General features: G+C 37.8%; 1 protein-coding gene across 1 annotated transcript in view; it reads left to right on the forward strand.

Moving 5' to 3' along the window:
• The window catches only part of CFAP47 (cilia and flagella associated protein 47), a 452401-nt gene continuing 436607 nt past the window's right edge, over positions 797 to 16590 (forward strand). Inside the window, 3 exon segments of the mRNA XM_021080094.1 lie at positions 797 to 1364; positions 5945 to 6096; positions 9437 to 9552. Coding sequence (XP_020935753.1) covers positions 1170 to 1364; positions 5945 to 6096; positions 9437 to 9552 — 463 coding nt within the window. The 5' untranslated portion in view covers positions 797 to 1169.

The raw sequence follows: 16590 nt of genomic DNA on the forward strand, positions 1-16590 counted from the left end.
AAAAATCCAAGTGTGACTCACGTCTCCCATTTGTTAAGCCAAAATATATGGAATTTTTAAAAATGATGGGGATGTTTTTAATCAATTTATAAGAATTTGGAAATAATAATTACCACCACCACAACTACACTGTATTCAACTACTGATAACAATTTCAGGAAATTTTAAAACTTGTTTTTATATAGTTTGGGATACTTTATAGTGAAATAATAACTTATCATCTTGGTACTATGGGAATTTTATAAAACACTTGGGGTAAAGTTTTCCACAAGGATATTTAGGACTTGAAGGATGAGTAACTGGCCAGTAGATGGAAAGACTAGTCCCCTTAAAGTGACAAACTGTTGTCAAGTTATGATAAGAGGCAAATTTAAGGCAGGGAAACACCACTTACCTAATATGTTTTGAAACCCAAGGACCATCACAGAAGATGAAGGACGAGGAGAAAGTAGGGATTGGGCACTGTGCATTTGGACCTGTTGGAAAGGTGCTCATCTAGTTATGAAGATGTTTGATCTCAATCTTCTGAGCAGCACCTTCTTTCACAAACGACTAAAGTTCCTATAGCCTCTGTGTGTGCTCCCTGCACCTTCAGCATTGGAATCACCTGGGACTGTGTTACAATTACAGATTCTTAGGCTCTGCTCCAGAACTACTGAACACAGACTCTGCATTTTAACAAACGACCCAGAGGATTGCTATGAGAGTTTTAGAAATGCTAGCCTGAGGGCCACTGAGCAGGACACCTAGGGGGCTCTGACTTTGCTTCTATTATATTCCGCTGTTAACTATTACATGTTGCTGCTTTGATAGACTTCAAGGGCACATCGTTTCCACTGCTCTTTAAGCTTAATCTTGAAAGAAGTCTAGGAAAATGCCCGCCCTGCCAGTGCCATCCTGAAATCCTGCCAGGCAATGGCAAAGTGAGATGCCTCTGGGATTTGAGCGACCATAGCACATTTTCCGGGTTACTCTGAAGACACCAACAATCCTGGGGTTTTATTCCGCCAGACGCCTGCAGTCCCTGAGGTGCTTGTGAACTCGCATGCCTCGGGAGGCGCCAAGGCTGGCTGCGCTGGAGGCGAGCGCCCAGCGTCTGGCGGTTGCCTAGCGACGGCGTCCTTGCTAGTTAGGGCCGCAACTGTTTGCGGGCTATCTAAAGAACCGCCATGGAGACCCAGAGGAGCTCTCTTCTCTCCCGGGATTTGGAGACCCAGAAGAAGGACCTGCAACTGCGGGTGACCCCGTCGGAGGTGAAGTTCCTGGACGCGCTGGCCGGGAGGGTTTACCGCCTTCCAATTACCATACACAATGTTGGCAGGAACAGCCAGAAGATCCGGTTACAGGAGCCTGTTAAGCCACAGGTAACGCACCCAGGGGTGTTCAGAGCAGGCCCTACGGAAGCCTGCGTTTCGGACACCCCCCACCTCCGCCCCACCTGGGCACCTACCTTGCCTTGGGGAGGAGGCACCTAGCTCCTTTGGGGATGTGGGCCCGATTGAGCTTTCTGGGGAGCAGTGGTTTAGGTGTTTCTGTGTATTATATGTGCTGACAGTTTTGTTTTGTTGTTTTTCCTTAGTGCTAGGGGTTGCGATACAGAGTGGGAAGAAGTCCATCTGGAACCTCCAATTTCTTCTTTTGGAGTTGGGAAAGAAGGGGAAAACTCCTTGTTTGTCTCCTCTTAGCTGCCCAGAACCTATCCTCATGATACTGTACAGTTATGACAACAAAATTCTCTTTTAACTACTCTTTGGATCATAAAGTGCCTGATTACTCCAGATCCTGTAAGATAGTGGAAAAGTTTATTAGTTCATAGTCTAACATTTGTTGAGCACCTGCTACAAAATAGGCAGTAGAGGAATGTAAGATGAAGACAGCCTGCCCTCATAAGACTTAGAAACTAATGAGGACATCAGTACAGGTGTAATCAGCAGCATAATTAGTGTTCGGAGAGGCTATCCCTCGCTATCTTCCGATTTAAAAGTTGTCAGAACTTCATCTCTATCTCACTGTTATTTTAGATCATCTGTTTGAATGGATGGATATTAGTTTACGTCATCACCTGTTTTCAGAAAGACTTGATATTGGACAGGTGATAAGTATTTTTTATGTGTAAGTGATAAACAACTGCATTTTTGTGGGATATTCTTAATGATAAATAGTATTGAATGCAGCTGGACTTCTATGTGCAGAAATGGAGAGGTGTCTGATTTGTTTAATTAAAATCACATGTATTTGTATATATACATAGATAAATGTATAGTAGTGATTAGGAGGGCAATGAGAAAAAAGACTTTTATGCTCTACTTTTTACATTTTAAAAAAGTTGGTGTACTATTTACCTACACTAAAGTGCATGGAATCTTGAAAGTAAAGCTTGATGAGTTTTTATATACATATAGCATACCCTTGGATCAAATCATAGAATATTTCCATCATTTCAGAAGGTGCTTTGCAGTACCTGGAGTAATCATCCCATAGAGGTGACAACTCTACTGAATTGTAACAAACCAGATTACTTTTATTTTTTTTTAATGGCCACACCCGAGGCATATGGAAGGTCTGGGGCCAAGGCTTGAATTTGAGCTGAAGCTGCAACCTGAGCCGCAGCTGTGGCAGTGCTGGATCCTTTAATGCACTGCACTGGGTCGGGGATCAAACCTGCACTTTCACAGTGACTCAAGCTGCTACAGTTGGATTCTTAACCCACTGTGCCACAGTGGGAACTCCAAAACCAAATTGCTTTTGTCAGTTCTTGAGTTTCAGATAAATGGAATCATTCTTTATTGATTTTTGTATTTGCATGTTTAAACAATAGTAACGTGTTTATTTTGTAATAAAATCATATATCACAGAGACTGTTAACTATTCTTTATATCAAAAGTGCCTCATTACTCAAACACTATAAAATTAGGGGAAAAGTTTATTATTTTACTAATTTACTCCATACTTACTGAGCAATTGAATGTATATCTGAAAAATACTTTCTTTTAAAACTCATGCTGGCAGTAAATCTCAGATATAAGCAAAGACTATTTTGTGGATGCCAAGGAGATGCTTGTATGTGTGGTTTTTATGGAGTTAGAAGAAAAATAATATCATTAGTTTTATTGTGGTTTATATTTAGACTACAGTTCTTGACATTGGCAAGAAAAATGGGATAGGATTACTATCCTATCCAGCCATGAGCTCAATATCAGTGTGAACTTCTCTTTGTTGTAAGTTATATGATATGTACTCCTGGTCCTTTATAGGCATAAAGGAAATTAGGATTAACTCTCCTGGAGGAAAAAAGAAAAAATAAAAACAGGGTGCTGTGTAAGAGGTGGTGTTATCCTCGCTATTGTACTTGGAAAACAATTCTCCTAACACATAGCAGTACTTGTTTTCTGCCTTGGCTCAAGACCCTGTGTTGCCTTTGTATTGTCTACCTACTATGTGCCACATACAGTGCTATATGCCACATACTGTAGGATGCTGTTAGAACAGTAAGGCACAGTCCTTACCTTCAGTGTTTTGCTGACTTGTGTGGTCCCTGGCTCAGTCAGGCCAGTCTTACTCTCAATTGTCCTCTTATCCCCTTGGCTCAGACTTCCTAACTTCATTTTCTTTTGACCCACGCTTTCATTCCTCCCTCCTCTAAGGATCACCACCTTCTAAATCCCCCTCATTGTCAAGGGTCAAAGTGAGTTCTCATTTTCTCAAACAAATCTTCTTTTATCATACTATCTCCAAATTGTTTCTTTCCTACTGAATACCAGTCGGATTTATTAAACATTGATTATATCGCTATAGTTACATTTACCAGATGACTCCTGGTTAATGCTCCTAAGAGTAGGGTTGGTGCCTTACACACCTTTGTGGACCACTCAGAGAGCTCAAAAATTTGTAGTTTGGGAGTTCCCGTTGTGGCACAGTGGTTAACGAGTCCGACTAGGAGCCATGAGGTTGCGGGTTCGGTCCCTGGCCTTCCTTGCTCAGTGGGTTAACGATCCGGCATTGCAGTGAGCTGTGGTGTAGGTTGCAGACACGGCTCGGATCCCGTGTTGCTGTGGCTCTGGTGTAGGCCGGTGGCTACAGCTCCAATTCGACCCCTAGCCTGGGAATCTCCATATGCTGTGGGAGCGGCCCAAGAAATGGCAAAAAAGACCAAAAAAAAAAAAAAATTGTAGTTTGGTCAAAAGCACATGCTGCTGAAGTTGCCCTTCTTTTTAAAAGCAAGCTGGTCAAACCTGCTAAGTGGACTTTAACCCAGAGACCTATGTGGGAGATGATCTACTCCGTGTTTTCTTACTGTTGGGTAAATTGCTAGGGGCCTGAGAGTGGTGAATGTGAGGTGTTACAATCATTGTTTGTTGGAAGCGTGATGCTTTCAGACCAGTGGTATCAGCACATCACTCCAGTGCTCTGTACCCCTCATTGCTGGAAAGCACTGCTTAGACTCAGTGTGGCATTAAAAGCTCTGAATAATTAATTTTGACATGACCTCCATTGTTACTCACTGAAGCTCTTTGCCCAGCAAGGCTAGCTTATTAGCTGCCTGCTGAGAGATTATTTTGCTTATTCTTTGCTCTGAATGTGCCTGAAATATTCTTGCACCTGTAAGGAGCACCGTTCTTGTTTCTTCTCCACCTGTTACATCCATCCTTTAAGCCTGGGTTAACTACACTCTTTCCTAGCCCATAGTAATCATATTCTCTCATGGATTTTCATGATACTTATGTCTGCATCACTCAGATGATGCTTGCTTAGTCCCAGGCTTACATTATTTAGTTTTCAAGGGATATATAGTCTGCTGCCTTTAAGAGATTATGTATTGAGGAGATCGTGGTTGCGGGGAAAGAGCTTAATTTTTAGATTCAGATAAATGTGTGTTTTGAGTCCTCACTGACAGAGTGGCCTTAGGCATTAAATGCACTCTACAGGTCTCAGTTTCTCATCTCTGCTCTGTGAACCTTCACATCAACCTTACAGGGCTATAGAAGTGTATTAAGTGAGCATTCTATACATGTAGAATGCTTGACCTACCAAAAATACTCAACACGTAACCGTTCTTCCCTTTTCCTTTTCACATTTTTCCTGAAATTGAGCAAATGTTTTTTGAGAACAAAAGTTCTTTTTCCTCTTTGGTCTATTCCTTTTTATATTTTATGTAAGTTGTAAAGTCCAAGTCCTCATGCAGAAAGTGTATACAATGCTATGTGTATTTATGTATGTATATATAATGTATGCATATAGATTAATGTTTTTATCAGATGATTTTTTTCTGTACCTCATACTCCTAAAGAAGCCCATGAACATTTACATATTTCTCTACTGACTGCATTTTCAGTTTCAATTTGTGTATCATTAAAAGCATATCTGGGAGTTCCGTGGTGGCACAGTGGATTAAGAATCTGGCATTGTCACTGCTGTGGCTTGGGTTTGATTCCTGGCTTGGGAATTTCCATATGCTGTGGGTGCAGCAAAACAAACAAACCCAAAAACCAGACATTCCTTTTAGTGTTCAGCGGAAACAAATCTAATATCCATGAGGTCGCAGGTTCAATCCGTGGCCTCTCTCAGTAGGTTAAGGATCTGGCGTTGCCATGAGCTGTAGTGTAGATCGCAGATGTGGCTTGGATCTGGCATTGTTGTGGCTGGGGCATAGGCTGGTGGCTACAGCTCCAATTGGACCCCTAGCCTGGGAACTTCCATACGCTGTGTGTATGACCCTAAAAAGACAAAAACAAAATGTAACAAAAACAAAAAAAACAAACAAACCTTTGAAGCATCTAACATCTGCTAGGTATAAATATTAATGTCTTTGCCTTTAGGGCAGGAGTATTGTCTGTGTATTGATGTATCTCTTGAAATAATGTGTACTCCTAACTACAGTTGGTCATGTGATTTTCTTACTAGGAGTTAAGATGTGTAATTTAATTTTTTTTTTCTTCCACTAAAGTTCAGACTGCTTTTGACCAATCCGGATAAAGCACTTGCTTCTGGCCTTCAGGTGACAGCCGTGGTGGAATATCATCCTGATAAGGATGAAGACACTTTTGACCAACTACTTGTTTCAGTAGGAAATAAAACAATACAGATCCCTCTAATTGGGTATGTATTTTGCATATTTCGTGCTAATATTTTGAGCACTTTTAAAATAAAAATGTGTCAAAGTAATATTTCGTATTTTCTGTAATAAGGCTTTTTGTAATTACAGTTTCCTTATGATTGAACTTAAATTTTTAGCAAATTGTAGTGTTCCAAACAATTGGAATACTAATTTTCTCTTTTTTTAAATTAAAATCACTTAAGAATGTTCAACAATTGCATGTGTTCTTTTTTTTTCCTCTCTTGAACTCCATCCTATTTTATTTCCACCATATTTTTTGGTACCTTTTGATATTAAGACATTAAAGAATATTGTTTTTCCTCTGTCCACAGTCTCACTTGCCATTCTCACTCTGACAAACTCTAGATGGATTGTCTTTCCCAGCTTTCCATGGAAACAGCTCTTGCATATTGCCAGTCTATTGCAACCTCCATTGTCTTTATCTTACTCCATTGCTCAGCAGAATTAGACACAATTAGCCATTACTGCCTTTGTGGGCCACTTTATTCTCTTAACTTCACTGCTAGTACCTTTCTTTCAATGATTGTTCCTGCTTATCCTACATTTCTTTTTTTTTTAATTGAAATATGATTGACCCATAACATTGTGTAAGTTTAAGGTGTACATGTTAAGGTGAGACTTTTTTATATGGCAGTATTATAACCACTGTAGGCTTGGCTAACACGTGTATCACATTACATAGCCATTATTTCTTTTTTGGGGTGGGGACAATTAAGATCTAGTCTGTTAGCAGTGTTGAAGTTTATAATACATTATTGTTGTCTGTTATCACTATGCTATACATTGGCTTTCTGGAATTATCTACTAGTTCTCAGTTTGTACCCTTAAACAAACCTCCCCAGTTCTCCTACCTTCCAGCCGCTGGTAACCACGAGCCTACTTTCTGTTTTTTTATGATAAACATATTCCTAAATGGATTATTGTGAAATCATATTCCTAGTTTAATTTAACTTTATTATCATATTTACTTCACAGATTTGTAAATGATGCAGATGTTTAGCTTCAAAAAAATCAGTGGTGCCCTTTTGAGATGGACTGAAAAATATAGACTGATGAAATGAATATAATATAGAACTAAGTAACTGATTTGGAAATTAACTTTGATATAAATTATTTATTTAACTAGAACATTTTCATTTTCATTTTGAAAAAGTAGTTCTCTTCATTATAGAATTATCTTTAAAGGCTAGTGTTAAAATTTTTAAGGGTTTTTTTTTAATATGCATACATAATTGTTCTTTTCCACAGCAAAACATGATTCTGTTAGTGTTATTCATTTGTGTCTCTTTCTCCATCTCCAGCAGACTTATATATTGGAATATTAATATTGGTATTAGATACATGCTTTTTATAGTTTCCCTTGTGTTTTTTTCATTTTCATAAACTGAATTTATGTACTTTAATTTTTTTCATTTTCATAAACTAAATTTAGATCTGCCATTATTTGGATTTTCTGTAATGTTGAGAAATTCTGCTTTAGCACAACATCCATTTCTGCATAGGAATCAAATAGTTGACACATGTTAGGAAAGAGAATAAACTATTCCTATGCATTATTGAAAGGTATTTATTTAGCTACCAGAGCATCCTTGAGTTTGAAGACCACTAGAACTTGGCAGTGGCGTGTTGTTCATTCTCTTCTCCAGAATTTCCTTCAGCAATGGCCCTTAGGTAGAGTGCAATTGATAACTCATCTTGTAGAGAGTGTCTGGAGTCAAGAGATACTTTTCCTGATAGGTGGCTAGATGCTTTATTGTCCTCAGAGATGAACTGTCTTGATATGTTGTGGTGCATATGGGCCAGAACAAGTTTTTTATACAAGGAGCAGAGAAAGAGAAACTGTTATATAATACCATATTACCACACCCTTACTGCTAAGGTAAAGCATATATAGGTATGTATATGTATGTGTGTGTGTGTATATGTTGGAAGACTCCTAAGAAATTTTTCTTAAGATATTTTTCCATGTCCAGCTAGGGAAATAGTTTGAAAAAATGTTTAGCTTGACATCTTATATTGTTTGTGTAATTAGTTCCTCTTTTAAATCCTATAAACTTTTTATTAATGAAGTTATGTATACACTAAGGTCATTGATCCTTCTTTTTTGTGTCACAAAATTACAGTCTCTTTATGAGCTGAACATGGATATTTCTTAAGAGTATGCAGCGTAAATAGGATAGTCCTGGCTGATTTCTGGAAGGTCTGTACCTATCCAATAAAACACAAGAACATATAAACATAGATGCCAGAAACAAGGCCCAGACTAATGATGTATTTGTGAATATTTGTTCAGGTTATTTTTATTTATGAATTTTGGTGTGTATGTATGTATTTATGATTGTACATATGTATATATTTATACTTTGGAGGTTGTATCCTAAGTGGAGTATATTACTTAATTAATTCATGTGTCTGGCACATAACCTAAGGACTCAGTTATTACTATATTTATTATTGATGCTATTGTTATCATTGTTAGGTTCCTAAGGTAATATATTTGAAGTCTAACAAAATGGATTCAATGCTAAGTTCACAACCTTATATCCAGATGATACCTTTGATAAATGATTTAGGCATTTTAAGTTTTTGGCTTTTCATTTGTAAAATAGAATGTATAATATTTACCTACCTTTCAGGAATTTTGTTGATATCAAACAGGATAATATACTTTATGGTGCTTTAAAACTATAAATTATTATCCATATATATATATATCTCCTTATGAAATATGTATATAATATTAAAATAGATTTTTAAAACATATGAAAATATATGTTACAGATATGCTACAGTGAGCCCTTAAAATTAGATGTACATGAAAAATCAGTTGTTTCCTTTTGTTCTTAGACCTTTTTTTAGTCCACAAATGATGTTTGTAGTATCACATCTTTTATTTCATTATATTTGGCATCATCCAAACCACTTTACTTGGTTAAGATCAGCTCTACTCTTTTTGAGGAGAGGCAAAAGAATGTATCATAGGCTTAGGTGGAGATTCCAAAAAAGAGCCCCAATTATGTTTTGAGCTGCAAAAATCTTGAGATACGTAAGTAGCCTCTCAAGGTGAGTATTTGGGAGGGCATACCATGTACTTATGTATAAAGTCTGATTTCTTGTGTAAAATGTGTCTCATTCTCTTTTGCATGTCTTTATTTTGCAACTCCTTCTACTGACCAGTGTGCCACCAGTAGACTTGTAAGGAAACTGAAACATCTTTTAAGGAGTTAAGATAAATGTGTCTGTGTATGTCCCCCTGTAGATTTAACCATGTGGTTGTAATTGTTAAAATTCATCGTGTGGTCCTCTTTTCTCCTCCTCTAGGTTGATTCCATCCTGTCAATTGGAAATTGACTCAGAAGTTAATTTTGGGACATTGGTTGCTGATAGTAAAGTATATTGTAAAGAAATTAATATAAGGAACCGTGGCAGTCTGCCAGGTAAATACTTTGTATCCTATAAATAAGTTTTGGAAGAAAATTGGTACTATTTGAAATGTATATACCTGGTGTAATTAATGGAGTTTTTGATTTACCCTACTTCCCCCCACCCCAAATTATGTCTGTCATTTAAAAAAGCGCAAAACTGAAGGTCCTTAAGTACAGTGAGTATAAAAGACTAATAGGCCCTATCAGGAAAGATGTATCCATATCCTTATGATTCTTATTAACACAACTTGACTCTCAAGTGACTGATGATCTCCCTGAGGATAGAAGGCACAATGGTGTCACTGAAGTGATTTAGTCCATAGAGCTCTCAGAGATAGAATCAGGGCACAGTGCCTTACTAGCTGTGTGATCTGGGGCAACTGTCTTTAAGGATATTGAACTTCAGATTTCTCGTTTATAAACTGTGGCTAATGACATGTACTGCAGTTAATTATTACTTCAGGTTGTAATATGGCGCTTGACTTTATCACAGGCATTCAATAAATATTTGTTCTTTTTCTCTATCATATTCAACTTAGAATTCACATGATGGTCCCTAGAAAGCTCTTAATAACCTTTTGTTGAAAGAAAAAGTGCTTCTGTCTTCTCCATACTGGATTATTTCTAGATTCCTACTGTGACCTAAGAGTTTCCATAAAGGCATGTATGTGTGTATTGTTTGTGTGTATGCATACTCTTCATTGACCATATACAGTAGGCATAAAATCACTTGTCTTTTCATTGTCTTGGTTGGATGGTCAGCTGGGATGATAAGACCAACATTTCTGCCAAACCGAGATGAGCACCAGGTCCAAATAGAGGGGGCATTTCTCTCTGAGACTGCTTGTTGGCTACATAAAACAGGTCTTAAATCCAAACATTGTACACTAAGTGAAGGTGTTCTCTGGGGCTGCTTGAATGCATAGTGGGAATTATTAAGACAAAGACAGTCTGTCACTTTACTGTTTTTTTTTTCTGGGATATGAACAAATAAAACTGATCCTTGTTTCTCACTGAATGTTGCTCATTTCACCTTCCATGCTTTGGTTTTTTAAATGATTGAATTTCTGATGCTTGTGAGGTTGTAGAATATTAGGCTCATTTGTGATCTGACTCCAATGTTAAGGATGAAGTGTCTTATGTTGAGTGACTATGGGCTGTATGGTCCTTTAGATCCTTAGGTTATATTTTAGAGCAGTGATAATGTAATTGAGAAATTTTATTTGTATTATTTTACTTTCCAAAATCTCTCTTAACTGTTTCCTTCCTTCCTTTCTTCTTCTTTCTTTCTTTCTTTCTTTCTTTCTTTCTTTCTTTCTTTCTTTCTTTCTTTCTTTCTTTTTGTCTTTTTAGGGCCACACCCACAGCATATGGAGGTTCCCAGCGTAGGGGTTGAATCAGAGCTACAGCTGCTGGCCTACACCACAGCCACAGCAATGTCAGATCCGAGGCACATCTGTGACCTATACCACAGTTCATGGCAATGCCGGATCCTTAACCCACCGAGCTAGGCCAGGGATCAAACCCTCGTCCTCATGGATGCTAGTTGGATTTGTTAACTGCTGAGCCATGATGGGAACTCCTCTCTGAACTTTTTTCCATTCAAATCCTTTAAAGTTTTGAGAATATCCTCTCTTAATTCTAAAATCTCACCAAATTGTATAGTTTTATTACATAGTAAAGCTCTTTGAAGTAAAAATATATGTGGTTTTAATTTTAATTGAATACTATTATTTTACTTAATAAAATAAAATAAATAAAATTAAGCCTCAGACCGAGTCCATACATTTTAGGAAGAGTAATTTACATTGACTTTTAGTCTTAATATTTTGTGTGTGTATAGTATTTGTAGTGAACGCTATACTTGGTAAGTTATAATTGAATACTGTGAAATGTTAATTACTCTTAGCCTACAAACTGAAACAAATTGTTATCAGTGGAACACATTTTCTTAGTGCTTTGTCCCTCATTTTTGGAGTTGAATGATATTTATTCCACCCTTACCAAAATTGGTAGTATGTTTTATATTCACAGTAGCAAGTGGCTATAAAGTGTCATAAAGTTCTCATTACCCACAAGCACAATATATAAATATTCATGAGACTTATAATGTATTTTCATGAAGAAAAACACTTACGTGGAAAATAGATTCAGCAACCAAAGATGATTTTAATAAAATTTTCAAAAAAGATTTTATGTGACAAATATTTTATGGTTTTAGAGTCAAAGATCAAATGTTTACAAATGTATATGCATACTTAAGAGGACATTAAGAAGCCACACTCAGCAGATTCATGGTTTGTACATATTTGTTTTCTCTCTCTATTAGTGTCACTGAGGTTATTATCTTTGGTTTTATAGACCCCAGAGTTTATCTATAAAACAATATGATGCTTTATTTTAATGGTCTGTTATGGAGTAACCATCCATCATTAGCTGAATGATGTCAAATACATTTTGTTGTCTTACTCCTTATAAGAATGTTTCCTAAATTTACAAAGTAGTGCTTGTTTTTTCAGTTTGAAAGGACATGGCTTAGTCTTTAACTTTTATTTTATTTTTTCTTTTTAAGGCCTCACCCGTGGCATATGGGGTTCCCAGGCTAGGGGTCAAATCAGAGCTACAGCTGCAGGCATATACCACATCCACAGCAATGCAGGATTGGAGCTGTGTCTGCGACCTACACCACAGCTCACGGCAATGCTGTATCCTTAACCCACTGAGCAAGGCCAGGGATTGAACCCGCAAGCTTATGATTCCTAGTCAGATTTGTTTCCGCCGAGCCACAATGGGAACTCCATTACCTCTATTTTTTATTTTTATTTTAGTCTTTAAGATGTTTCTAATAGTAGAGTTTAGTGAGCCGATGAACTCCATGTTCTCTTTGATGATTTTATTGTTTCTCACTTTTTATCACTGAAGATTGAATATATATATATATTATTTTTTCATGCCTTGAATTGCAAGCATTTCCCTGTTCCCCTCAGTATTCTTGAATATTTAGATTTAGGTACTTATTCTACAGCCATGTTACAGCCAGATGTTGAATATTCTTTTTTTTTTTTTTTTTTTGTCTTTTGTCTATTTAGGGCCACACCTGTGGCATATGGAGGTTCCCAGGCTAGAGGTTGATTTGGAGCTGTAGCTTCTGGCTTACGCCACAGGCACAGCAACGCAGGATCTGAGCCACATCTGCGACCTATACCACAGTTCACGGCAATGCCCGATCGTTAATCCGCTGAGCAAGGCCAGGGATTGAACCCACGTTCATGGATACTAGCCGGGTTTGTTAACCATTGAGCCGTGACAGGAACTCCAGATGTTGAATATTCTTTGAAGTCCCTAGTGTGATCTTTACATACCATGTCTGGGTTTGAACAGCTACCTTAGGACTCCTTTGGGTTTGTTTGGGTTATTTTTGCCCCAAATAAACGACCTTTCTTTTGCTCTTAATGCTCTCTGTCCCCCTTCCCTGTATCATCAACATCATCTCACTAATCCCTGTCTAGAAAAACTTGGCATTATCTGTAAAACAGTAAATTTGCTCAATTGGACCAGACCCAGCAGTGCTCCTTGGAATCCTCCCTAACTACCTGGAGAAGCACCCACTACTTATTTACAGTGCATATTTTGGGTTTGTCTTCAGTTTTATTTTCTTGGAAACTAACGTCATGAAATCAGCATACTTTTCATGCGTAACACAATATTGGGCATGTAGCAGGCATTCAGTAAGCCTTCCTGTAATTGATTTGGTTCATAATAGCTCAGGTCCTGGAGTGAGATCTTCCAGGTCCTAAATCTTGGTTAGAACATTAGCTGTCTGGAGTTCCCAGCAAGGAACTTAAACTTCTCAAACATTCATTGCCTCACTTTTATACATTAGAGATAAACATACTGCCTTCCACCTATAATTTTGATGGTGATTCGTAAATATTCACTACTAATGTTAGAATTTTTCTATTTCTCCCTCGTCCTTAATTTTCTTTTGTAGACTGCTTTGCCTTTTTTCAGCACATTAAAAGTGAGTGTTCCTTAGGATTTTTCATGGGTCCTCATGTTTCCTCAGTCAGCCTGCTTTCCCTACGCAGGCAGTTCCATTCTAATTACTTCACTGAAGTCTATACAAGACTTTGCATTTCCTTCAGGTTTTCAGACTTTTAACATGTCTAAAACTAAACTTCTCAACTTCTCCCTTTCTCTTTTTCATTGAATATCAGTCACTACCATGTATATGAGCCAATCAGAAACTTGGCAAAATCGTTGGCACAAAATCCTTTTCACCCCCTTAACCCCTTAGTCAGTTATTAAATCCTGTCTATTCACTTCCTTATTGTGTCAGTAATCCTACTTTTCTCTGTCCCATTGTCACTTTTTTAACAATAGGTCATCTTCTCTTGCCTAGTAATTACATCGACCTAAATAATTTCTCTGGAGTCTTATCTCCTTCTATCATTAACCACATGATGTCATATCTAAAAAGAAATGAAAATTTGATGACAAAAATTCCATCTAACCTCCTTACTTAACTGCCACCCTTCTTCCAGGATGCTGTCTTTGCTCTTGTTGTTAGCAATTAAAAAAAAGTTACACAGGAGTTCCCATCATGGCTCAGTGGTAGTGAACCCAAGTAGTATCCATGAGGATGTGGGTTTGAGCCTCGCTCAGTGGGTTAAGGATCTGGAGTTGCTGTGAGCTGTGCTGTGGGTTGCAGCCTTGACTCGGATCCTGTGTTGCTGTGGCTGTGGCATAGGCCAGTAGCTACAGCTCTGATTTGACCCCTAGCCTGGGAACTTCCACATGCATGGGTGCAGCCCTAAAAAGACAAAAAAAAAAAAAAAAAAGAAAGGCATACTTCATTATTCTAATGGCATTAAAGTTAAATAAGACACAGTAATGTTTGTGTCCTCATTGTTTTAATATGTTTGAAAAATAGAGCAATATTGTTTTATTTGGAAGTTGTCCTTGAATAAGCTTTTGAACCATTCACTTAAAACTCTTACGTTAAATTACCTCAAAGTGGCTATAGTATAGGAACTATATTATAGTCACTTATATTATAGTTCAGTTACAGCCTTACCTGAACTGGTATAGTTTTCTTTTTCTGGGGAATTGATTCAATAATATTTATTCATAGTGGATGTAATTTTACAGATTCTGTTTTATATTGTGACAGAAAAAATGAACCTTAAATATTATATCATTAGCATATCTCTAAAAATGATTGGATTGACACATTTTGTTACTGTGAACTTGTTTGCTTTTTCTTTCTTTTCTTTTTTTTTTTAGTCATGCCTGTGGCATGTGAAAGTTCCTAGACTAGGGACTGAACTTGTTTCACAGCAGTGACCTAAGCCACTGCATTTACATGGCCAGGTCCTTAACCCACTGTGTCATAAGGGAACTCCCTTGTTTGCTTTTTCATCAGGTCATCTCTAGACTTAGAGTTTTATTATCTTTTCATATTGTGTTTTTTTTTCTTTTTTTTTCTTTTTATGGCCGCATGTGTGGCATAGGGAAGTTCCCAGACTAGGGGTCAAATCAGAGCTATAGCCACCAGCCTACGCCATAGCCACAGCAACGCAGGGTCTGAGCCACAGCTGTGTCTGCGATGACCTACACCACAGCTCATGGCAACATCAGATCTTAACCCATTAAGCAAGGCCAGAGATTGAACCCACAACTTCATGGTTCCTAGTCAGATTAGTTTCTGCAACGCCACAATAGGACCTCCTATTTTCAGTACTTTTAATGTGCTAATGTTTTATTTTCCTAAATTAAATGAATAATTTTGTAAAATGTTATCAGATGTGGTTTAAAACTGGTGAATTGGGAATTTTCAAAGTTGTTTACATTGGCAGCATACTCATTTGTGTTAATAGTGTGTAATATTAAACTCATGACTGGCTCCCCCCATTTGTTGGACATTTATAGCACTGCTTGGTGCTAGGCATTAAGTGGGTTGCCAGGACCACAGAGATGAAAAAGAAATAGCATGAGAACTGATCTGGACTGACTGCATGCTCTAATATAGGCACCAACTATTTCTATATATTATGGACCATTTCTGCTTTTCGAAGAAGAAATTTTTGTGGTCTCCTTCTCACATGCTGTTTGCTTTTAGAAACTCATTCCTTTCACCCTTCCTCTATGTGAACAGCCTTAATTCATCTACAGAGAAGTGGCAGTGGCTGTAAGGGTGAGCCCTGTGATCACAAACATGCAAGTGAAAATCCCAGCTCTATTAGTTATTAGCTATAACAGTCAACTATTGCTGTATAATGAAACACTCCATTATTCTATATTTTTAAAAATCAATTATTTTTTGTTTATTTTATTTTATTTGTCTTTTTAGGATCGCACCCATGGCATATGGAAGTTCCCAGGCTGGGGTCGAATCGGAGCTGCAGCTGCCAGCCTGCACCACAGCCACAGCAACATGAGGTCCAAGCCACATCTGTGACCTACACCATAGCTCATGGCAATGCCAGATCCTTAACCCACTGAGTGAGGCCAGGGATCAAACCCGCAACCTCATGGATGCTCGTCAGATTCGTTTCTGCTAAGCCATCATGGGAACTCCTTTAATTGTTCCTTTTAATGCACATTAGCTGGAAATCGAGTGATCTAAGCTGGATGGCTCTGCTTCAAGCTGAAGAAGCTGGGGCTGATCCGTTACTCACTGTAGTCTCTGAGTCATCTGGGTGGCTCTGCTCCACATGTGCTCATTATGGGGCACAATTTCTCTAAAGAAGCACTTTCTATGGTAGAAGTGTAAGAGGACATCTAGGGTTGGAGCTGACATGTTGTCACTTCTAGCCTCATACTCTTGGCCAGAGTAAGTCATGCGATCAAACCAATCAAAGAGTAGGAAAATATACTTAGTCCATGGGAGAATAATAGGAAGCAGGGAAGGGTGAAGAATTGGAGTTGATAGTCTAATCTACAACAATAGTTGTGTATATTTGGACAAGTCACTCAACCTTTTTAAGTGTCTGTTTCTTTATGTATAAAATGGAGTAATAATTGAGCCTATATTATAGATTTCAATAT

Source organism: Sus scrofa, chromosome X (genome assembly GCF_000003025.6).
Source record: "Sus scrofa isolate TJ Tabasco breed Duroc chromosome X, Sscrofa11.1, whole genome shotgun sequence".
Taxonomy (NCBI): Eukaryota; Metazoa; Chordata; class Mammalia; order Artiodactyla; family Suidae; genus Sus; species Sus scrofa.